This window comes from Caloenas nicobarica, chromosome 1 (genome assembly GCF_036013445.1).
Source record: "Caloenas nicobarica isolate bCalNic1 chromosome 1, bCalNic1.hap1, whole genome shotgun sequence".
NCBI classification, from domain to species: Eukaryota; Metazoa; Chordata; class Aves; order Columbiformes; family Columbidae; genus Caloenas; species Caloenas nicobarica.
Window position 1 is genome coordinate 27,305,140 of NC_088245.1, and position 25,641 is coordinate 27,330,780.

The 25,641-nt window shown below is 40.4% G+C and overlaps 1 protein-coding gene across 2 annotated transcripts in view; it reads right to left on the reverse strand.

The window, feature by feature from the left end:
- ST7 (suppression of tumorigenicity 7) overlaps positions 1-25,641 on the reverse strand; it is a 151,487-nt gene that overhangs the window by 14,309 nt on the left and 111,537 nt on the right. For both annotated transcript variants that reach the window (XM_065643481.1, XM_065643489.1), the window contains exons 9-12: positions 23,443-23,557; positions 12,782-12,854; positions 11,137-11,239; positions 255-405 (exon numbers count right to left, since the gene is read on the reverse strand). In XM_065643481.1, the coding sequence (XP_065499553.1) occupies positions 255-405; positions 11,137-11,239; positions 12,782-12,854; positions 23,443-23,557 (442 nt within the window). The remainder of the gene's footprint in view (positions 1-254; positions 406-11,136; positions 11,240-12,781; positions 12,855-23,442; positions 23,558-25,641) is intronic.

Sequence of the window (25,641 nt, forward strand, 5' to 3'; positions counted from 1 at the left end):
TAAGAAAATATGTCTTAAAGAAGACAGGAAAGTTTGTTCAGTATTACACAGAGAACACAATCCAAGACTTCAGAACCATTTTTCTCATTAAATGAAGTTTGTATTTTCAGTTTGAATTTTAAATATTTCAATGCTAGTGAGGATATAACTGACCTCCAAAATTCCCACATACTATACTTCACAAAAAGCTATTATTTTATCAAGACAAATACAAGTATTTGATTAGCTCATTTGTAAGAAAGAGAATTACTTACTGCCTTCCCATGTACAGTGTAAGAGATTCAATGCCCCCTCTACTCTTTTCCAGTGTTGAAGATGAAAGAAAGCATATGCTATTGCTTCACTGTCCCCTCTCTTCAGAATATGTTCAGGGGGCAGAATTAAGCTTTTCATTTCTAGTAGATACTGCAATAAAAAAGCAGAACACAATTATTGCAGAGGTAATAAAAACCACAAAAAGCTGCCTGCAATTATACAATGCACACTGAAAGCTCTATTTCCCTGAAGTACTTTCCCTCATAAGTATTTCATCAAATGTGTAACATCACCAACTGCACTTGAAGATAATTATTGAATTACTCCCAAAGATCAAGATACGCTGACAGATGTTTAATGTTCTGCTCTTCAGCTGTAGTAGGGGGACTATAAAGAATTTCAAAAGGAGATCTTTCTCTTATCAAAGGGGATGGAAAAAAAGGGCTTAAAGCAGAAAAGAGAATATAATTAGAAGAGCATTTTAATTAAAACTGTTTATAATGAAATGAAGAACACATTAAGCAGTTTGGTGCACATAGTCTTCCTATAAGGAAACACGCAGTACTCATAGTTTGCACACAGGTTGCTTTACCGCATTGCCATCAACTGGTTGTCAGGTCTATGAATATGCAAGACTGGCAAGTAGCTACCAACAAGTTACAAAGTAAAAAAAGTTACAAAATGTAGCAAATATCTGATTCCAGGGGGGGAAAAAAAAAAAGTATGGCATATTTAAGCTTGCTACTAGAAATAGTTATTGAAAATGGTATGAAAATGAAAAGCATGACTGACTAAACCCACAAGCAATTCTCTCCATTACTGGATCCCCCATAACAGAGGCGGACGAAACACACAGAGGATTCGCTCCCCAGGCGAAGGCAAAGGTCCTGGGCATTAAGCAGGTGATCTTTCCTTCTTCCCCAGCCCATGAACTAGACCATTAGCAGTTCAGAAGATGTTATCTCATCACCGGTGTTACTACATTCCAGTTAGTGGAGGAGAAAGATAGAGCGGAGGGGAAAGATACACCCCTTGTTGGCATGCTTTACAGGGAGAGGACAGACAGACAGAAATAACAGGCTGCCAAATCAGCTCCTGTTTGTCAGTTCTCCTCTGAGAAGTGCGGCATTCCCCAGCTGGGCACTGACTGCTCTTTGGTAGCTTAAGGAAACTCTTGCTCTCTTCCAGGATGCCCAAAAGCAAATGTTGCACCCCATCAGACTATTTAAGTTAACACCAGAGGCAGCAGGTGAGTAAGGCAGCAAGCAGACTGTCAGGCCCTAACACAAGGTTCGGGAAAGAAAATCATGGTGAATCATTGGCAAAAAGAGAGTGAGCGTGCAGGCCCTCCACTCCTCACTGGTCTCTGCTTTGGTCTGGAAGGAGGAGGCCTGCAGGACCCAGGACTGACAACAACCCAGTGCAGGTACCCAAGAGAGGCCAATGTGACACCAGAGGTGAAAGAGGCATGGGTGGCGTTAACCCTCGACCGCTCCCGTTAAACACTGATTTTGTGAACAGGAGACTGCAGGGCATGCTTGAGCACCTGCCCTGTCTATGAGCTGGTGCAGGAAAGAGGAGAAAAGGGGGCAAAAGTAATACACGAGAACTGGAAATCAGCCTTAGGGAAAGGAAGAGGAAAGGCCAGAGGGAAATGAGCACCAAGAGCATGATGTCCCAGAGGGCATCCCAGAGCTTGTCACCCCTTTGCCTGAAGAGCCTGGAAGGAGACAGCCAACAGGGAATGGATTTGGAGAGACCATGATCAAAGCAGGGAACTGTCAACCCTGGGAAACAGATAAATACTTCAAAGAGGAAAGAAAAATCACACCTTTCTGATGCAGGTAACTATTAAAGGAGGAGAAACTGAATTAGCTGTGGGAGTAATCACTGTGATACTTGGATTTTCTCTAAAGCCTTTCAGAAAAATTCGAGAGAGCTGCAGAGCAGGTGGATTAATGGAGGAGGCTGCAATTTAGTAGGCAAGACAGGGGATTAGAGGTGATGGAGAGAACAGAATAAAGACCTGACAAGAGGGAGGGAGCTGCCAGGCGTACAGAAATACAGCAAATGTTTTTATTCACTGCTCTAATGACTGTGCCACCCTTTAAAAAACATACATTATACCTGTTGAGCATAATGGAACTCAGCTGCAAGAGCTGCAGGTTTCTGTTTTATTAATTTATAACATAATTCTTATTTCTGTATTTTTTTTCAAAAGTAAACAAGAAAGTAAGTTCTCAATATTCAAATTTTTCAATCAAAGAAACACACAAACAAACAAACAACCCCAAGGCCATATCGGAATTTGTAGGAAAAGAAAAACCAGGAAGGAATGTCCTATTTCTAGGAGCACTGAGATGAAAACATGTTATTTTGATTCTTATGTATCACTTCTTATCAGGGATTAAAAACAAATGAAGAGGAAACATCAGGTGGAAGGATATATCTTGACACTTGCAAATCATTCTTAGTCTTCACTCAGTTGTGCTCACTTTTCAGTCTGCATTTTTCTCAGTTTCAGAAAGAAAAAAATATTTTTTAAAGTTCCTCAGATCAAAAATGTGAAACACTCCTCCCTCATTACTCTATCACAGCTACTTTCTCAAACAAAAAGTCCATAATCTGGTTTGGTGATATTCAAGAAGACCCACACATAAAGTTGATGGATGTCTCAAGTCTCATTTAGGCCTCATAATAGTTTCTGTTTTATGCACAAAGGTCAGCCACACCTTTGGGCATACAAGCTGCCAATGAATTTATTCTGAAGGCATTTCCAGCAGGAATGCTAATTGTACACAGCTCCAGAGAGACCTCATCTAGAACACTCTGTACAGTTCTCATCTTGCTCTTTCAGAAACGTAAAGATCAAATTCCCTAAGTACACAATAGAGCTAATCAAAGAAATGGCAAGTCTGCTTTGCAAGAGGGCACTTGAAGGCCTCCACCTGTTTAACTTCTCTAAACAGGAGTAATGGGTACCAAAAAGGTACCTAGCTGCAGGTAGGGCTTGATTATTATGGAAGGAGAGATATGATGGTTCATGAAAAGAAGGGTGGTCTCGATGATGTCCTAGAATACCATATCCATTCATGCATTGTTGTATTTTCAAGGAGAGTTCAAGAGCCCAGAGGGCATTCAAGGTTCCTGGAGGTTTGGCCAACAGGTCTCAGGGTCTACTTGGAGACGGCACAGCCAAGGGCAGCCCCTTTTACATTGGCTGCAGGCTACTGGCACCCAGGTACTCAACAGGCAGGACTGAGTCCCAGCAATCTGCTGGGTTTCTAGTGAAATGAAATTCAACAAAAAAAATCTTTCTTCAAAAACTATCCAATAAGCTGCAGTCCTCATGCTGCCCACACAATGTGTGAATCACAGTCCTGATGGACTTCTGTGTGCAACAAAGATCTCCAGCTCTTGGAAAAAACCAGCCAAAGACACCTGATTATAGTTTCCAAGAGGCTCCTATTGCACTTAATCAAAGATACTACACTGGACAGGTACAGCCTTCTCTTCAGCCACCAAAGACTTCAGGGTGGGAACCTGACTATTTATATCTCAGCATTTCCAAACACCTCTGTCCAGAGCACAGCCCTTGTTGCTACAGGACTAATACAGACACAAGATCCGACCATACCGCTAAAATCTGTACCTGTACGAACTCCATCTGGCTTTACTAGAAAACAACGTACACCTCTTGACAGACTCCCTATTAACTGTGACTCCTGCTACACTGGCACAATCTTTACAATTTAAGTAAGAAAACTTCACTAACTTTTCAGTAGTTTGAATACACAGGGAAGACGGGAGGCTCTGAATGCAAGTGCAGTTCCACTTCAGAGGGAAAGTCAAGTACCAGGCTAAATAAGAAACTTAGTGAAGATCTGGCCATCACGGAGGAAACAGAGACGGCCAGCCCAGCATACCTCCTGCTGCACTAGTTTTTCAACAACAAATGAAGAAGTTTAACTAGAACAGGAAACAGCACGTCACCACCATCTGGGGTTCTCATCTTTCTTTAAAAAAAGCAATCAGCTCAGAAAAGACAGTCTAGATAATTTTAGCCAGGATAACCTAGTCTTAGTCAAGTTATGAGTGAATACTAAAGTTGCACAATGACGTCTGTCATCAACAGATGGCTCAATCAGCCCTTCTTCACTGCATTGTCTGGACCTGGATTTTTTTGGTTGTCTTTCTTTGGTTTTCTGGTCTCTCTCTTCTCTCACCACAAACTTTTTTTCCTGTCAAAAACCTATCTTTTAGGAGTTACAACAAGGGTAACAGTATTTTTCATGTGCTCGCACAGAGGGCTTCTGGGCCAGTTATACGACATTGTAATAAATATTGCTCAGGTATAGCTTTTCTGTACATGTATGGGAATATGCCTTTTAATGAGCATTTTGAGGATGACAATGGACCTGGTACAAATGAAGTGCAACATGGTGGAGTTTATGTTTCTTTTACGTGAATTGATTGAACATACATTATTTATTTCATAATATTGGCAGCACTCTGGCTACTAATTCTCCTCTGCTGGGAGTGCTTTTAACATTCCACATTAATGAGCTACTTCAGTGCCCTTTTATAAAATAAATCAACCTGTCTCACGCAAGTTTCCTTCTTTTCCTCAGTTGTGCAATTTGCCTCTGAAATAACAGCTCAGGCTGCAAATAGGCAATAGTCATTCCTGCACCTGTGACAGCACCCCTCCAGGCCAGAATATGAGAATTTGACATTGTTTGAACAGGAACTCTCCTCCTCCCAGTGAGATGAACAGCACAAGCTTAAAATAGTTCCCAAATACTGGTTTCTGCATGCCCAGAGAAGCCATTTTTAGGTCACCTTAAAAGTTCTCATTAGATTGACGGTAATTAAGAAGTTTGGCCTTTTTACTGGAGATACAAAACCAAATCACTGTCTCACTGAACAGTTAAAAACTCTCTTAAACACGTCTGGAATAGTTTTTCTGTAATATCATGGGGTGTGCAGAACATATTCATTTCCCATCTGGTACATGAATTTGTTTGCATTATTTGTTTCTGTTAGCAACTACAACTTACTAAAAACCACTCGAGCATACAGACACAGTTCTTACTTAAAAAAAAAAAAACAACACCAAAAAACAAAAAACAAAAAAACCCAAATAGCATAAGAAAGAAATCACAGAATCACAGAATGTTAGGGTTTGGAAGGGACCTCAAAAGATCATCCAGTCCAATCCCCCCGCTGGAGCAGGAACACCTAGATGAGGTTACACAGGAAGGTGTCCAGGCGGGTTTTGAATGTCTCCAGAGAAGGAGACTCCACAACCTCCCTGGGCAGCCTGTTCCAGTGCTCTGTCACCCTCACTGAGAAGAAGTTTCTTCTCATATTTAAGTGGAACCTCCTGTGTTCCAGTTTGTACCCACTGCCTCTTGTCCTATCACTGGTTGTCACCGAGAAGAGCCTGGCTCCATCCTCATTACACTCACCCTTTATATATTTATAAACATTGATGAGGTCACCCCTCAGTCTCCTCCAAGCTAAAGAGACCCAGCTCCCTCAGCCTTTCCTCATAAGGGAGATGCTCCACTCCCTTAATCATCTTCGTGGCCCTGCGCTGGACTCTCTCCAGCAGTTCCCTGTCCTTCTTGAACTGAGGGGCCTAGAACTGGACACAATATTCCAGATGAGGTCTCACTAGGGCAGAGTAGAGGGGAAGGAGAACCTCTCTCAACCTACCAACCACCCCCCTTCTAATACACCCCAGGATGCCATTGGCCTTCTTGGCCACAAGGGCACAGTGCTGGCTCATGGTCATCCTGCTGTCCACCAGGACCCCCAGGTCCCTTTCCCCTACACTGCTCTCTAACCGGTTGTTCCCCAACTTATACTGGAACCTGGGGTTGTTCCTGCCCAGACACAAGACTCTACACTTGCTCCTGTTATATTTCATTAAATTTTTCCCCGCCCAATTCTCCAGCCTGTAAAATGGGAAAAGATGAAACGGAGAACAGGTAAAACTTTCAAAGTGTTTAAGTCAATGGTTTGTTACATCTTTTAAGAAACTTTACACACAAAACTGGCACTTTTAAAAGTAATATCAATATTTAAGTTGTCTGATTCAAATGTAGCCAACTTCAGCAGATACCCTCTTTAAATCAGCTCAGCCCCTCGCTTACACAGCAAACCCCTACACCTGTGCGCAGAGCACACTTTTGACAATTACATATTTGGACCATCACCTGTTTTCTCCCCACTTTGACTTTATTGAATTGCTCATGTCTCATAAATGACAGAAAAGGGACCCCATGCTTTTCAGGAGGAGTCTGAATGCAGGGAGGGAGCCTTGCAGATCAGTTCAGAAAGGGTGTTCTACAGTTGAGGAATGTTCCAGAAATAGCTGTGGTACTTTGTCAGCATTAGCTTGGGATAGTTGCTTTACATGAAAGTGGGGAAGCTCCAAACACGACATATAAATAATACCGATGAAGTCTTGTGCGTGTGTGTGTGTACATACACTTTTTCTCCACACACTCCACAAATTATGTACTCTCCATGACACAGGATGCACTGCTCTCTTTTCCATAAAAAATCCTCTGGAATCATAGTGATAACCCAACTGGTTCAGTGGCAATAAACCCCCTTTTGTTTAACCCTTAAATTTTTGAGCAGCACATTGTTAGACAGTGTTGGCACATTTCTTTGGGACTAAAACTTCACAGTGCATGGTGCTACACTAAAACAAAAGGATACTAGTCCATAGAATCTCATTGAAGACAGAGATGGTTGAAAAAAAATTCAGACAAGTCTTCACAAGCAAGTGATACAATTTGTTGTGATTCTTCTCATATTGGAATCCACAGCTCTCTGCTTTGTTCTCTTTCCTGCTGTACTGCTGACTTCAATCTGCTACTGGTTATGCTTTTCTTCTACTAAAGAGAACCCTGAAAACATTCTGCTTGGCAAAGTGCTTTCTTTTTACATAGGCAATCTCTGCCAAAGTATAAAGCTGCAATTTGCTGTAGCTGAGTTGTTTCAGTAACATAAACAAGACAAACTGTAGATGGAAGTAACAGGTTTTATCACTTATTTTTTCAGTACAGTTTAAAAAATTAAGCCACTTTCAAGTACAGAAACCTTTTTACAGGTAAGGTGTCTTCAGAATGAGAAGTCTTGATCGGTTTGACAGTGGTTCCATTTTCACTGCAGTCAAGGAGGAGATCCCAGTTGACACACTTGAGCTGGCCTTTGCTTGCCCAGCTCAGCTTCCAGACCCAGCACAGCCAGGTCAGCTGCACTGAGCTTTCTATTGCCTTCGTACCAAGTTCTAGTACCTCCATGTGTCACATCTTGACTCCAGTGTGTTCCAAAACCAAGGAGAATTTATCACCTATGGCTGAGACTTAATGAACTGAGCCCTGGGAATTAAATTGTCATTGAAATGTACTCAAAAATGGAAGAAGAGACCTGTGTCAAAAGAAGGATATTTGCTGGAAGGGTAGCTGCCTGAAGAAAGACTGTCAGCAGCATTAGATCTCTGTAAAAGTCATTTTTGTGCAGACAGAAAATAAAAACCAAGGTGATGCATAGTCATCTAGAATCGATGAAAGTGGGTGCCAACATCTTCAGGACATCCATACTGAGAAGACTCCCAGAACCATGATACACACTGGTTTCTATGTGGAAGGTAGCTTTTTGCATGGTTTCTCATCTCTATGTAAAGATGGAAATCTTGGACTTTTAAACTGCTGCTTCTTATGGGGTTCCTACATCTTTAGATTACATTCAAAAGAAAGTGTAAGAAGTATATCTGACCTCTGTAGCATCGCTATGGAACACTGGACTGCAATCTGGCCATAATCTCCTATGGAAAAAGCAGCAGCATTGTAAGAAGCCCACGGCTGTTTCACACAAACCCGCAATAGGTCACAACAGGAGACTCAGTCTCTCTTTCTTGCTAAATCAGGGTGAGCAGCATCTCTCAGTGTGTTCAGAGTGTGTTCCCTGCATTCCTTTTGTCTCAGAATCTCCTTAGCAAAAATCTTCTATTTCCAGTTAAATGTCTTGAAAATGCACATCCAGTAATAATCTTTTTATGTAACAATTCTAAATTTTAATGAGTTGCACCAAAAATGGTAAAATTTCCTTTTGAGGCAAACCACAAACATATTGAATCATTTTTTTTTCTCTTTAATAGTGCAGTTCCCTGCTTTCAAGGCTTCTGCTGGGAACTTTGCAAATGCTTTAAATAATTTGTAACCTTTGTAATTTATTTCTTTCTCACTCTGAACAAGAGACTCATTAGTGTTTAAATCCTAAAGAAGCTTTGAAGACATATTTGTTTTTGTGGCACTGCTAGATTCTTGTGATGTCGCATGCTAAAACTTATCTCCATTTCATTAAGAACAAACTGGATATGATTTCAGTCACAACTGAGTGCAAATTGAGGTGTAATGTGCATAAAATTATAGCCAAAAATATATTTTTGCCACCTAAATATCATTTAGCTAATAGCAGAAAGAATGACTGTGAAATCAGCAGTGCTGCATATTAATCTGTATCAGGCTACACTGTTTTAATGTTAAAATAAGAACTAAAAAAGCCCTAGAGTCTCCTTCTGTTACTACCTTGTTATCCTGATAATTTGTATGTTTCAAAAAGGTTTTCAATTTCAAAATGACAGACTTCAAAAAACTGAGAGAATCAATTAACAACATGGACTGAAAAGCTCAGGAATTTAAATGAGCAAGAGGACTGGAATTCAAATCGAAAGTATTGAAAGTAACACACAATCTGCATTTCACACATGGGGATACTTGTCAGAAAGGGGATTCAGCCTTGTACTGAACAGTCAACTAAACAGAAGCTGGCTAGTGAGAAGGGGGTCACAAGCGATGAATGGAAGTACTGATCTACAAGAAAAGCAGGATCTTGGAGGTCTGGAAGTCCAGAGGTTATGGAGCAATTGCCACAACTTACAGTAAGGTAGATTTTGCAAAGGAAGTCAAACCAAAGAAGACCAAGGTCTTAAGTATAAACAGAAAAGAAACAATTGAAAAGATAGTAAATGAAGACTTAGCCTCAGTTTCATGGCAGTGCAGAGCATGGAGACAACAGCAGGATGCACATTCGGAGGATGGACAGAAGTGGGGGCCACTGCAGCCCATGATCTCTGTCCCTGAACAGTGAAGGAACCGGTTGCAGCCACGGCCAGACGACCATAACTGACTTAAAACAAAAAGGTCCCCACTCAGAATCAAGTGACCCAGTGATAAGAGAAGTAAATGCAATGCCATTCATGTAAAGAGGAGGGAAACAATATGTGTTACTATGGAATCACTAGCATACAAACTGTTAAAAAAGATTTTGATGAAAAGAATTATCAAAAGCATGGAGGTAAGTGAGGAAAATGGAACAGGGTCCCAAGGATTGCTCGTGACAGGCTAAAATGATATCTTTGCTTGGCAAGATATCTAATTTTGTAGACAGCAAGGATGGAATTCTCTAACTAGGCTTCAGCAAAACATTCAGAAAGTTTCACGGAGAACAGGACTGGAATAGAGAGTTAAACAGGCAACTGGGCAGAAGAGAAATATCAATGGTTGTGTTGGTGCAAGAACCATTGGGATGGAAGAAAGTAAACAGGGTTCCACAGAAGCAGTCCTGGAACCAACTTCATTTAATATTTTCATTTTATAGCTTGGCACAAAAATAGAAGATCAGCTAATAAGACAAAGCGACTCATCTCACCTAAAACTTCTTGTCTAAAAATCAGGCTTTTATTGGAAAATAGTTGCTCCCTTCATAGTCAATGTAGAAACAGGTACCTTGGAGGGAAAGTCTGTCTAGAGATGTATAAGATAGTCCCTTCTTTCCACTGTCTGTAGAGGAAGTCTAGATGATTTTATTAAACAAACAGCCTAACTTTCAGATAGCTAAACCATGCTATTTAATGGCTGGCATAACAGATAGAGCTCGCAGACAAAATATTTAATTCCTGCAGTGCATGAGAATGATCTTTCTGCAATCCATGTGCACATACGGGAGAAGGTTTGGTTTTATCTTGACCAGACTTGGTGTTCAGCTGTACCTCATGAATAGGCTCCCTACATTAACAGACACCAGTCTTCTGCTCTGCAGTGGAGAATGCTCACTTTCAAAGGGAAACACTGGTCCAAAGGTTTGAGGCGTGAGGTTCAGAGGCATATCTTCAAGGGTCAAAAAGCATCTGCCTCTAGTTTGCCTTTACAACGAACTTATAGACTGCAATACTGAGTATACATTAGCCTTTTGTAGCCCCTGGGCAAGATTCTTACTGCTGAGATACACATCTAGAGAGAGGATTAAGGAATCAGAACATAAATCCCTTTTCTTACTTTGTAGTTCTCAGTAATTCTTCATCTCTGAGCTTTGCATTCTCAGAACTTAATGACAGGATGCTGCATGAGGAATTACTAATGCAACTAATATGAAGCACACCATGAACTCCAAACATAGGCTCCTTTGTATAGCATGCCAAAACCATATTCTTACACATAATCATCAGAACAAATAAACCATATTATTTTGAACTAGAAGATGTTTAATGGCTATTTTGTAAATAATAATCTGTCTTTAAGTATGGTTCTGTCCTGCAGCATAGCATTTGGTAGTGTTTACTACCGCGATCCAGCATGTAGGTGTTGCTCACACAGAGGACTCACTTCAGCTAAAATTTCAAGTTGCATGTTCCAGAGTAGAGACACCAAATGTGAAATACCAAAAAAAAAACTATGCATACAATCAGCTTTTTTCCCTTCCCATTGTTTGCTTCCCTTTCCACTTGTTAATCTGACACAGAAATCAGGAGTTAGGTCCTCAGCAGTGTTAAAGCTACAACAATGCTTTCTCCATACTCACTTTTGGCACATGTGGATTAAATTCTACTGCTCTGTGAATAGCTTCTACTGCATTCATCTCTGCAGTACTCAGCCCCCGCCTTGAGGCAGCCTCTGGAGAAAATCTACAAAAGCAAAGAAGCAAATACATTAGGTCAGAAATGCTGGTAAAAAAAAAGCCAGAAAAGCAACCTAGAACATGGGCCCACATAACCAAACTGAGTCAACTTCCTATGCTCTCCAAACTCCCACAGCAAGTGTGCGATCTATTACATCAAGGCCAATGAAAATCCCAGCAGAAGTGGAAAGCATGTTTGCATATAATCGTGGCAGAAAGTCAGTTCGAACAGTCCCTTCTCTGTCACTAGTCTAAATTTGCTCTAGGTACCTTGCTAAGTGGCATATTCAAGGCTGAAGTTGCAGAAAAAAGAAAAGCAAAAAAAAAAAAAAAAACACCACCAAAAAAACCATTGCCAAATTATTGTTGGAGGGTTTCTATTAAAAACAGGTTTGGGGAGGTTTTAGGGAGGTTCCCAACCCAATGCCCCTGGGTCAGGTTGGGATGGAAGCAAGATGCAGCAGCAGTAGCGGGTGGTCTACTGGCCGCAGCACCATTGAGGGTAGCATGCCCAAACTGCGGGCAAATCATCTGCCCAGTGAATGAAAAACCAGACCATGCAATCTCTTTCTCACCTCACACCCCACGGCTAACTCCAGAGCTGTACTTGGCAGGCAGACACCACAGGGAAAGCTGTGACAACCTTAGCCCTGCCCTCCCAAGCTGGAGTCGCTGTGTAGGGAGGAAAGATGTTGCAGTAGGTACTGGCGATCTACAGGATAAAAAGAATGAAAGAAAATTACTTAGATCTTGATGTGTACATACACTTTAAAAGCAAAAACTGTCAGGACGTCAGTCAAGAAAATCGCTTTCCACTCTACTTGCTTTCCAACTTTAGGGAGGCATTCAACCCTCAGATGCACAGACACAACTCTGCCTGGGATTTGTGTGAAGGCATCTGTGAGCAGAATCGGGATTTTTGGGCTCTATCTCACAAGGAGCTGAGCACCCTTCCAGAGCGGGTCAGTGCTCTCAGGTCCACAGGCATCAGTAGATGTGCCCAGCACCTTGGAAGGCTGAGACCCAAGAGAAAATTGTAACAGGAATGAGCAGATATTTGTGTCTGTAAAAATATGAACATCATCTACCTCTCAGAATCCCTGACATAGTAGTGCTAAACCCACCCACCGCTATTTAAGTAGAGCAGTCTTCTGACAGCACGTGTAAAATGAGATTGCTACCAGTGCATCCACATTTATTTATTACCTTTTTGTGGTCAGGTTTATACAAAGTTGAAGAGGTTCAGCCACACAACACCTTTTAGTTGCATCTTCATTATACTATCTAGGAGGCCAAAGCTCACCCAGACAGTATACATAAAACTGAAACAAGAATTTAATTTATGCTGTTTCTCTTTTCTTCTTCTGTAACATTTGAAGTGCAATGTTTGATCACTGCAAATTTTTCTTTATATAAAAAGACATTTTATGAATGTATGCAGGACTGAATTATCCTGCTAACCCAGCAGATTGTTAAGGTGTGGGCTCAGCTAAGAGAAATCTCGAGTTAAATCAGGAACTTTGCTGAACAGCGGTTCTTATGCACTTACTTGTCAGATACAGCTCTGGCTTTTAGCAATGCAGCTGTGTAACATATCGTTGCTGATTTGGGTAAGCTTATATCTGTTGAAAAGAAAGAAAAAAGTAAACATCTGAAAATTTAAAAGTTTGCAGAAAGAAAAGGGTTTGATTGATACTTCAGAGTATACATCACATGCACAAAGTTATTAAGTGAATTCAGAATACTTTCTGATCTTGGGACTTGTGCTCCCATGTCACATGGATTTTTAAATTTCCACCCAGTATACAGGCTTTAAAACCCATGTTAATGACCACTGGAACTGCTATTAAAGCAGCAACTGGGTTCATTAGAGAACTAATTAAAAGAGTGACATGACAGAGACATCATGAAAGAATTCACTACTTCATACATAAATGTACAGGTAATCTGGAATACATAAAGTTTGCCATAGTTCACAAAACACCTAAGTAATAGCTGAGGGCTATCTTATTCACCCCTCTTGTTCTTATTCAGAAGCAGTTGTCTAATATGAATATGTGGCAGTTATACAAGTTAAGACAGCTGCTTATGTAATAGTAGATTTGATTTGCAAGCAAACAACCATTAGATTTACTGCAGTTAAAGATCGACACTAAAATAAGGTGTTTTGCCTCTTGAGGAAATTTTAGACCGAAACATTCACCAAACAGTCTTTCGCCATTTTATGCGGTTCCAGAGACACACAGCAGCCATAAACTTGACTTACCCATTAGTTCAACTTAATTTATACCTGTTCTCTACCAGCAGATTGGCATGAAGCATCCAAAAGGTAGAGAGAAATGCTGCCTAACAGACTTGTCCTCACTGTTACAGACTTCCACACTAGTAGTCTACCCACCAAACACACATTATGTAGTCACTGAAATATTCCAGCGTTAAAAAGCTAAATATATCAGCTAAATGAATTAAAAAGAGGAAGAGGAAGAGGAAGAGGAAGGGGAAGGGGAAGGGGAAGGAAAAGAAAGGAAAGGAAAGGAAAGGAAAGGAAAGGAAAGGAAAGGAGAGGAGAGGAGAGGAGAGGAAAGGAAAAGAAAGGAAAGGAAAGGAAAGGAAAGGAAAGGAAAGGAAAGGAAAGGAAAGGAAAGGAAAGGAAAGGAAAGGAAAGGAAAGGAAAGGAAAGGAAAGGAAAGGAAAAGGAAAGGGAAAAGGAAAAGCCTCCACTAAAGGCTGGATTCTGCAAACTGCCTACCCACTACTATAAATAAAGCCCAGTGAAACACTAAGTGACAGGAAGCATTAGGCCCGAATATAATAATTATAGTTTCTTATATTAAACTGCAAATACACCGTGTAGTAAACACAAGGCACTGAATTAGGCCCACTGTAAAAGTGAAGAGCAGCTAATCTGACTATCATTCTAAGAAACTATCTACCCCTCAGTTTTGCATTAAAGTTGATTAGAAAGACAAAATTACCATAAAGCTTGGTAATTTTAGGGTTAAAATAAACTCGTGATTTACTGAACCCCAGTGCCTTGCAACATGGGGCTCCACAAAGCAGTTAAAGAGGTGAAGCAAGTCACATCTCAGCAGTCACCATCCTTCTCTTACTAACAACCAAGCAACCAAGCAGAATGTTGTTCTGTTACACAGAAAATTTCCAGAATCACTGAGGCACTTTGTAAATGGTACCTGTTAAATCCCCTCCATTGTCGTTTTATGCACTTGCACTTCAAGTATGAGATGTAAAGATCTCGTTGGAGGCTCCCCTATAATATATTCCAACTATAATTTCACTGGAGTATGTAATAGTAGTGACTAAAGTAATTAAAATCAACAGCATGCAAAGTAGCCTGGGTGACAGATGTGTTAATTACTACACTAATAGAAGCTAGCTACAGACACAGATGTGAGCACATCTTCATTGACAGAAGAAGAAAACATTTATAAGCGTCTTCAATAACCCTGCTTAAACCAGTTTTCCCTTAAGATTAGGAGTTAAAAGTTATTTCCAGTAAGCAGAAATGACCTTTTTCAGAACACACTAGTCTCTGTATTTCAGCATAAACCTTATTGACCACATCATAACTGGAGTGAAAAGTAGACGAATGCAAAAACCCCAATCAACCAACCAATCAACCAACAAACTCCACAACAAACAAACAAAAAACCACAAACAAAGGAAAACACCCAAAAAACCAAACCAAGACAACAAAACCTCCCACAATGATGTGCTGTCATTTATAAGGTTTTCAACTGGTCAATATAATGCCTTATTTTCCCCTTACCAGTAACTGTTTCTCTGGGCCATCAAGTCACCATTGCCTCATTTCCCTGCATCAGTTCAAACCTAGTAACGTTGGTTCAGGATCTGACCTTTACAAAATCGTGAATGAATGACATAGGACAAAAGGTCTACATTTTCCCAGGCAAAAGGCAAACTCCACATTTAAAAAAAGGACCAAGAAGAGAATGTTTGCCCAGACTTCTTTGAATAATGCAGCAAGAGCACCACTTCACTTTTCTATCCGTTTGAAGGAGCTGAAAACCAGCAGGAATCAAGAGGTCTGGAGTGTGTAACTGATGCAGCAGAGGAAACACAGTTGTTATGCCAATGAAAGCTGCTGGCTCAATTTAATCAAAGAAAGTAGATACACCAGCAAAAGCCACAATGGCAGCAAGAAAATGGCAGTTCGGCTCTTAATACACAATCCATGAGATTAGACAATAAGAGCACTCAAGATGCACAAAAGGCCTCTGACTACATGTATAAGGGCTAGTTTCTGCATCAGACCACTGATAAACGCATGGAGAATGTCCAGTGGAAGTTGCATGGCCCAAGTTGTGAGGAATATTACAATTCTTGGCTAAGACATTAAGATGTCAGAGAACTTGAAGTAAGGCTCAGGAACACCACCTGAGTCATTCCTGCAGAAGAAATGGGATTTCTCAAGGAATGTTGTGTTAAAATCCGGTCACCCATGGTCAAGAACAACAAAAACAAACAGAAAGACTGGATTGTTTTTGTAGCAATCCAAAAGAAATAAAGTCTTAAAGATGATACAACGGTTCCCTACGCATATTCACAAGGAACGCCAGGAAAGGAGAAGGGCTGCTTAGGTAAAGGACACTGGCACAAGAACAAACAGTTCAGAATTAAGTTTAGGCTGGAGATTAAAAGAAAGTTTCTGAGAAGTGAATTTTGAGGCAGATTTCCAGGTAGAACAGTGCGGCAAACAAAGTAGCTAATTCTAAGATGAAGCGTCCTCAGCTCATGGAAGGGGTAATATGTAGTGAACGCAACAGTGGGGGACCTGACTCACCGAGGAGGCCCCTTCCAGTACTGTGCTCCTCGTGTGAACCGGCGCTTATTTGAGGATAATACCTACAGTCCCTTGGCAATGGAAGAAATACATACAAACATTCATGTTTACGTTGCTGTGGAGACAGCCCTCAGTAGGTCCATGCCCGCTTCCCTCCGAAAGTGTTTTGCTTTTTCTTTGAGCCATGTTAGACTGTAAGTATTTGGTTTTGCTATACTCCAGTCTGTTCACTAGAATACTTTGAAATCATTACATAGTTTAGGCTTCATCTCCAAAACAGGACCCTCCTATTTTAGAGAAAAGCACAAAACAATTATGTCTGGTTAAAAATTGAATTCATCAAGGGAATCAAGTCTAAATTAGCCCTAGAAGATACGTCCTCTGTCAGGAACCGAAGTGAAGTTTTTCTTAAATGACTGTGTCCAGCTCTGTGAGCCATCTGGCAAAGTATCTTCACATATACGGTTTCCCACCCTTCTGTGATTACTTGTGGAGCTCCCACAATGTGCTGAAAGATGTGACTGCTATTGTGTTGTCAAAACCATCAGGACATTTTTGCCTAATAAGAACTGATGTGTCAATCTAAAAAAAGCTCTCCTTCTTCCTTATTGCTTGTATCATTAAACAGAACACAAAATAGTCTAGATTTAATTTATGAGCATTTTCTTTCAACTAGCCCCAGTCAGCTATGGGGAGGGTCAGGAAAGTGAATTCTTACTGGTCATTTGCTACATAAGGTGTTGCTTGTGAAAGTGAATTCTTACTGGTCATTTGCTACATAAGGGGTTGCTTGTGAAAGTGAATTAATGGAAGGATGCTATGGATCCTTGGAACCATAGTATCACTACTTCTCTGATTCAAGATATACAGAATATGCCACAGATCATCTAAACAGGTCATGTGATCTCTTGTTCTTATAGAATAGCGACTAAACCAAGAAATTCTGAATCTGGATATGGACTGGTGAAACATCCTCTATCCAAGTCATCAAAAGGCCCTAAATGTGAAGAGACAGGAATGTTGCAATTGCTTTAGTCATTAATAAATGCAGAATCTAAGTCACTAATCAGAAATTATTCCCTATTTTGAATGCAAAGTGTATGTTATTCCCAAGTCAACAATACAGATTTCTATGGGCATAACTTCAGACAGGTGAATCACAGAATCACAGAATCACAGAATGTTAGGGATTGGAAGGGACCTCGAAAGATCATCTAGTCCAATCCCCCTGCCAGAGCAGGAACACCTAGGTGAGGTTACACAGGAAGGCGTCCAGGCGGGTTTTGAATGTCTCCAGAGAAGGAGAATCCACAACCTCCCTGGGCAGCCTGTTCCAGTGTTCTGTCACCCTCACTGAGAAGAAGTTTCTTCTCACATTTAAGTGGAACCTCTTGTGTTCCAGCTTGAACCCATTACCCCTTGTCTTACTGTTGGTTGTCACTGAGAAGAGCCTGGCTCCATCCTCGTGACACCCACCCTTTATATATTTATAAACATTGATGAGGTCACCCCTCAGTCTCCTCTTCTCCAAGCTAAAGAGACCCAGCTCCCTCAGCCTTTCCTCATAAGGGAGATGCTCCACTCCCTTAATCATCTTTGTGGCCCTGCGCGGGACTCTCTCCAGCAGTTCCCTGTCCTTCTTGAACTGAGGGGCCCAGAACTGGACACAATATTCCAGATGAGGTCTCACCAGGGCAGAGTAGAGGGGAAGGAGAACCTCTCTGGACCTACTAACCACCCCCCTTCTAATACACCCCAGGATGCCATTGGCCTTCTTGGCCACAAGGGCACAGTGCTGGCTCATGGTCATCCTGCTGTCCACCAGGACCCCCAGGTCCCTTTCCCCTACACTGCTCTCTAATAGGTCATTCCCCAACCTGTACTGGAACCTGGGGTTGTTCCTGCCCAGATGCAAGACTCTACATTTCCCCTTGTTATATTTCATTAAATTTTTTCCCGCCCAACTCTCTAGCCTGTCCAGATCTCGCTGGATGGCAGCACAGCCCTCTGGCGTGTCAGCCATTCCTCCCAGTGAATAGTCTGATCAACATTAATAGGACTTAAATATTTGCTGAAATAAGATGTAGATCTAGGGCCATAATTTGCACAGTAAGATCCTTCTAGCCAAACTGCTAGTTCTTCTTCATATAGCACTGGAGAGAGACTACATTGAGCTGCTGGAATCATTCACTTATTTCCAAATATGTAACCGAAAGTATATCAACAAACTGAAGAAGTTATGGAGGTAAACCAAAAAATTGTTGGCATACAGGACATATATTGTGCTATGGCTTGGGGTGAACCCCAGCCCTGATTTTCTCTCCCTCAGCCTGCCTGTAGACTCCAGTGTTTAAATGATAGGCCAACACTTGCCCTGTCAGCACAGAACTCCCCCAGTTCTCCGCACCTGCAGGCAAGATTGTCGGCTCTTGCACAGGTGGTAGGAAAAATTGCTTATGGGAAAGACTGAAAGTGCTCTCGCAAATAAATACATGCAGGCTGGATCAGTGATGACAGAAGAGAGACGCAGTCATCTATAAAGATGCAAACATTAAGAAAGTAAGTGAATTAAGCTGATATAAATGCTTAAAAGCGACAGTAATGGGATGGAATTCAATAAAGGAAGGTATGAACTAAACATTAGGGGAGAAACACTTTGTCTAGAAGATCTAATATCCTGTAGTATTCTCTCCCATGAGAATAGTCATTGCATTTTTCCACAAAATGTGGTGGAAAACATGCTGGTGGGAGCAAAACTCCGAACACACATGATCTAACGCTTACTTTGTGCTTGCGAAACTAAGCAGTTCCCATTCTCTCTACTTTTGCCGTTCTTCCTCAGTGGTGGGAAACACCCCAATCAAACTCAAACACAGAGCCACTGTGTATGTTAAAGCCTGGATTTTGGTGCCCTGCTAGGATAGGAGCACAAACAAAAAGTGTTTATTTTGCCATGACCACAACTAAAACTTAAATTGTTCAGTTATGGAAAGATTTTGAGGGTCACTGCTGGTTGTAAACACTTAATATGCAACGCTTGCTGATGACTATCGCAGTGACAAGGCAGATTTCAGTCCCTTTACTTTGACCAAGTTCAATCCTAAATGCATATAGAGGAGAAGGAATAATTTCTCCTATAGGAGATTAGAAAGAGCAAGATTAGTATAATTAGTTTAGACTTTTTGTGCTTTTGCACAAGCAGGAGAAACAAAAAAAACCTCACAGAATCATATGGCAAAAAAGAGACCAGACACAGAACTGATACAGAGACCAAGCTGAAGCAACGAGTGATTTTGACATGGAGAAAAGACACTAGCTCTTAGAAGCAGAAGCTGAAAAAGATGTAATTGGAAAAAAGACTAATTATCTTGATACTGCTGTTATACAAACTGGAGGTCCTACTCGATTTGCATTTCTCAGACAAGGTAGACTAAGCTTTGGTGTGACCTTAACTAAGAGACACTTTCTCTAATGGTCTCTTTTTTAAAGAAATAAACAGATTATAAAATAGTGCTCATGAGGTAATGGTTGCTTCCATACTGCCACTTGCTACCTCTCTAACTCAGAAGAAAACCCTTTCTTGCACTTAGAACATCTAGTCAGTTAGCTCCTCCAGGTAGAACACCTTCTCAAAAATACCAAAAGTAATCATGGCAAGTAATTAAACTGATGGAGTGGAGCTGTCATCTCAAATATACAAATATACACAAAAATGCTGGAGACGATAGCTGAAGACTGAAGACTCCATGCAATTGGTTCATCAGTCTGCAACTCTCCACAAAAGGAACACCTTCAAGTTCAATCCAAGTAGAATTTACCCATTTCATAAGTCTGTAAGGAAAAGAAGAAATTGGACGGAGCAGGGATGAAGAAAGGAGAGTAGCCCTGAATAGGCTACATTTTAGAGTTAACTGCTCTACAATACCTGTTTGGATTTCATTAAATCAAAAGTATTCCGAGACAAAGAAGACTCTGTTTCTAAAGTGTTTCTTCAAAGGCGTGTATTTTGATTTGACAGCAATTTAAAGTACGATTCTTTGAAGTAAGCTGTTACCAAATAAAAAAGTGCCATAGCCTAGAGCAGAATGAGACCTTCTGTATTTAAAAAGCCACTTTCTTTCTATGTATCCTTTGATCTAAATGATCTTTGCAAGTGAACTTTGAATTTGGGACTCTTTCTTTGCAAGGGGGTAAGTGAAAGGGGAATCTGTACAAGGTGTTCCTCCTGCAAACCAGAAGGCTTATAGTCTCACTAGAAAACACTGTCATTTAAAAAAAGGAAAGCAAAGACAGGTTTAGGGAGGAACCACTGCATCACTATGACTAAATACATAGACATTCATTCTTTTTAAATCTGAATTTCAATTGCCAGAAAGGTCAGAGTTTTCACGCAGTGCCCAAGTTACCAGATAATAACAATCAAAGCAACTGGCTGCCCAAGGAAGTTAATAAATCATTTGCTCTAAGCAACACTACAAGCATACCTAGTCCACTGGAAAACAATCCGTTTAAAAAGCAAGGAAAGAGGAGCAGAGAAACTTTATCTACTATGAATACCAGAAGCTTATTCCATCAAGAACAGTTTTTTTAGCAGACATAACTATTTCCGCTGTAAATAACATGGATATGTGTTAAATCAGAGCCAAAAATCCTTTCAGAATTCAGCCATATTTAGGTCATCTGCACTCTATTGACAGGCATTGAACTCTGAAACCATAATGATGTAGCTCAGCAACAGTGCATGCCTTCCCACTAATGAGACTCTTTTTCCATGAATAATGAATACGGACATCAGCTCTGTTGCCAGGTACATAATGTAAACACAATTTAACACATGGCTTTTGGTAAAGCAGTGTGTTTGCTTGCAGAGGCTGAGGTTTCGCATAATGTGATCCAACTTTTTAGCCCAGGGTGGGGGGAAGGCTGCTTAAGGAAATAATTTGTTCATATGTTATCAAAATACAATAAATCACGTTTGTCCTTAGTCAAAAAAAGGCAGTGGAGTGGGACCAACTGAAACTGCAGATAGGAAAGTATAAATGAGTTCATTGTTTTATATTCCAATAGATTTTACAACACGTGAAGCTGATGAGTTCTAAAATGAGCTGAGACTCCCTGAGATGGGCCTTCTGAGACTCATGAACTGTGAGGGTTATACTGGTTAAGCCTGTGTTTGCCAAGTCCTTGTGCATACCTAGTGTATACGCACACCTTTGTTTATATATGGCAAAGTGTGAGTTCAAACTGCATGGGTTCGAAGTTAGAAGAGTTTTATTTTGAAAAGCCTCACTTGTTACATTTACAACCTCAGTTCTGACTCTATGAGATGCTTTTGAGAAAACAAAACACACTTTTGAGTTTTATCAACTTCCATAGCACAAAGTGACACCATGTTGCTTAAAACTAGGGATGAGTGCTTCAGTAGGCAAAAATAGAGCTAGCGCGGGAGTTTAGTCTGAGATTTGGTACAGGACGGCTTAATTCTCTGTTCCATCACAGTTCTGCTATCTCCCAGGGTCTAGAAGGTGTCATCGTCTGGTGGTGTCTGGGGCATAAAAATGGGCATTCCTATTTACTTGTTTCGTAATGTGCCAAAATAAAGTCCATGGGGATCTACACCTAAGTTATAAGCTGTTAAAAAAAAAGCAGTTGGCACATATTCAGTGGAAGCTTCTGCAATTTTTTCGGTTATAACCTCCAAAGATTCTTTGCTTACCAAGAACACACGTCTCAGTACTCCAATAAACTTATGCATCACCCTCTTGCAGCTGTTCCATGTGATATGGGGCCAAGTACTGGGGCTGACAGCAAGAAGCCTCTGTCTGTGTGGGCTCTTACTGCTCTACTTTTTGGCATGCAGGCAATGCAGTACTGGATGTCAAATGAAGAAGATGCAGAAGCCACCCAGAAAAGGGTAGATGGAAAAGATGTCTGGTAAGACAGGAGCTGAAAAGTGGGTGAGGAGATATATCATGACCATCACTGCCCTGAAGAGAACATTGGGATGGGTAGTTAGGAGAGGCAGAAGAATGGAATTGGGAACGAGCAGTACTGGCTGAACAAGGAGCCTCTGGTATGAACTGAGAGCAACAGAAAGCTGAAATTAACCATGCCAAAGAGAAGACAACTCAGTAGACAAATGGGACAGAAGGTCAAATAAGGGTAGGCTGGAAGGGATGCTACGTCCTTCAAAGAACAAAGAGAAAGAGTGGCCCAGGTACTGTGGATATAGGCTCCAGAGCCCATAGTGGAAGCCATTTATACAACAGTACTTGTAATGATCTCTATCTACCTTTTCAAGAACTTCGGAAGTTTAAAATCTCTGTTCAAAGAACACCAGAAAGGCTGGAAGAGCTAGTAATTAAGAACATTTTGAAGGCTACAAGATCAACCTAGAGAAAGAGTTAAGAAATATCAAAATTAAGGCTACCTGTTTCACTTAATTCAGCTATTTGATTCATGTGTGTTATGATCTCATTTTCAGTTATATGATTACATAATAGTCCTTTCATAAACCCCCCTGCCATACTGCAGTGCACAGAATGAGACTTTTCTGAGGACGAACGCAGACTGTGTAGTACAATAACACGACAGGAAACTGACGGCTGTAGGATTCCTGATTCACTTGTTGCAGAACTTGGAATGTGGATAGTGAGTGAGCCAGGGACTGCAGGAAGAGGATGACAAGTGGCACTGTGCAAGTTGGTGGATGCTGCTCAAGAGAACTGGATTGTATTCCTGTTTCTGTCACAAAGTTTCTACGCAGTACAAGGAAAACCCATTCAGCTTAACATGAATTCAAGTTCAAAGGGCTGGAGCTGAAGTCAGCGGGAGCTGCGATTTGAATATTACAAGTGATGTAATGCTGCATAAACCAATGCTCACTGAAAAATACTGAAAATTAGTGCAAAAAGTTCACCTAGTCTTCTGAAACTTTCGAAGTTTTCCCCATAAGACATGAAGTCTGCTTACTCACTAGGCTGCTGTGAAGTTAAATCAATTAATGCTTGTAAAGCTCTTGTATGCTACTAAGTCAACATTCATAGAAAAGTCCACAAGGGAACTGATAATCCTTTCTTCAGACAAGGTCTGAATAGCATGCAATAAAAAGTCTGCAGAACCTAAATAGATGTTCTTTAAACATCAACAGAAAGCAAAGAAAGCACTGAGGAGCTGCTAGTGAGTTCCATTACCCTGTACAATGAACTAAGCATGGGTTGGCAAAAAAAATCCACGTTTAATCTTTGGATTAAGGACTGTGTAAGTGGATCTATGAAACTCATGCCAATCACCTTAATTACAGCATTTCCTAAATTCTAAGAGTTTGTCCTAGAAACATTGCTTCTGTGTGTACCAGATAGCGAAAATATAAATACATACAAACTTACCATCATACTTTGCTAAGACTGCCTGGACATCTGCATAGGCTTGCAGTTCCAACAAAGCCTCTAGCAGGTTTTCATGGATGTTGAACATGCTGAGCAGAGGAAACTCCTTCATCAACTAAAATCAATAACATACAAAAAGGTTAGATTATTAACACAGAAAAGGTTTTCTTGTTCAAAATGCATTGAAATGACCAATACCAAGTGAAAACCCCTCAGTTCTCCTTGTTCTTGGCTCTTTCCCAGAGTTCACTGTTATTTCAGAAATTTCTGAGCTCTTAATAGACACTGGGTCAGGTTTCTTGACAAGACATGCTTTGCATAGGATGTAATTAGTCAAATCCAAGAACACAGCTGCCTGAATACAAAACTCTCCTCAATTAACAGGCTTCTTCAAAGTGAAGAAGAGTTATCTTATTGTACTAGAAGAGAATCTTCAAAAATGCAGCTCCTGTATTTCAGCAGTAAGTAATCCAGTATCTCTCTGGTATATTAGTGGAAAAATACAGAAAATACATTGAAAAAAATCAGATATGATCAAATGAGAGGAGCTTACATATAAGCAACCATACTATAAAATGTGTGATATTAGGATTTGTAATTGTGGAAACTTCAGAACATAATTGCAATTGTGGCTAATTAAAAAAAAAAGAAAGAAAAGGCAGCAACAATGGGAAAGGTAAAGTTTATACAAATCTAACACTATAACTAAAGAATCCATCTTGTATGACAAACTGAATGAAATGTGTAGTTAAAATAATCTAATCCGTGCCGTGCTCCATTTGAAAATAGTAAGCTGGACTTGAAAACTCCGTCACTTAATAAACTTGCCCTTGAAGATATAGAGAACTTGATGAGAACCAGCAAATCTTAATCTCACAAACAGGTAACATAAACAAAAATAACACAGTATTGAAACAAGAGGGGTGGGGATTCACCAAGAACTTCAGAAAACGAGAAACAGGTAATTCACGAGGGCTTCTTCACTCTGTTAAGGAAGAGACCTTAATGGGTAAACAGAGATGCAAAGTGCAGAGAATCACTTCCTTGTGTTCATGGTCTGGCATAAGCTAATGTAAGAACTGTTCTGACCTTACAGGGTAAGTCTGTCTAAATTTGGCTATCTGGATAGTACTGACTTTGCTGTAGTTTGAGGATTATTAGAATATCAAAGGCGAGGACAGCAGTGTTCTGCTTAACTGATTATATAGATTTCTGGGGAGGATCACGATCACTAAGATGGCAACTGAAAGAGCTCACTGAATTTCTGATGCTAGTGGCATGGAGATTGCTCCTAGTTTCAATGGTAGAGGCTGAACCTGTGAAAAAGAACAAAAAACTGCATAGTTTGCAGGCTTTTCTTCTTTGGTTTTCCAAAAAATGGACCATAGGCCTTCGTGCTCATCTAGGTAAGTGGAAAGATTTGACAATAAAATAAGAAGTTGAAGTCATTGCTCAAGAAGAAAAATAACTGCAGGTGGAAATTCACATGGTTGGATTCATCAGTTAAGGATCCAGCATAGAGCCTACTTCTCTTTATTCTTTTTCTTACTATTGCATTTTTAACAGAGCAAGCTACTATTTGGCAGGAAAAAGCATGACAGAATCTGGCTCTACATAAACAGTGATTTAAAGTTCAGAATGAACATATTGCAAAGAAACCCCTCCAAGGGATTAAGAAAGATTATCCCTGCTCATTGAGAATGAATAATGGCTGGCAGAATAACATTCCCTCCATCAGTGAAGAAAAGGGGAGAGTTGCAGCTAGTTATAGATGTACCATGGCCAGTAAAAGCTCATATTCTGTTTCTCCATTTGTCACTGACATCACTCACTGATTATTTTTTATTTTAATTAGGTTCTGTCAGAGTGATAAACCCTGCCTAAGACAGCAGCAGAATAAAGGTCACTGTCTGGACTGCCAGGCCTCCAAACTGACAAGTGTTAATTAAGGTTTCATCTGGGAAAGGTCGAATGTTAAGAAGTGCAAGCCGGTTATAATGAACTCAGTTGATATTGTAACTACAAAAATAAAACACCTCTAAGTAGACACTTAGCTACTCAAACATTGCACAAACCACAGCATGTTTGCTATTAAAAAAAGAAAATAAAGAGAGGACATGAACTGATTTTTCCATCATCTCAGGATGTAGTTTATACAGTTTTCACTGCAAATAATTTTCAGTAACAGTAAAAATTCAT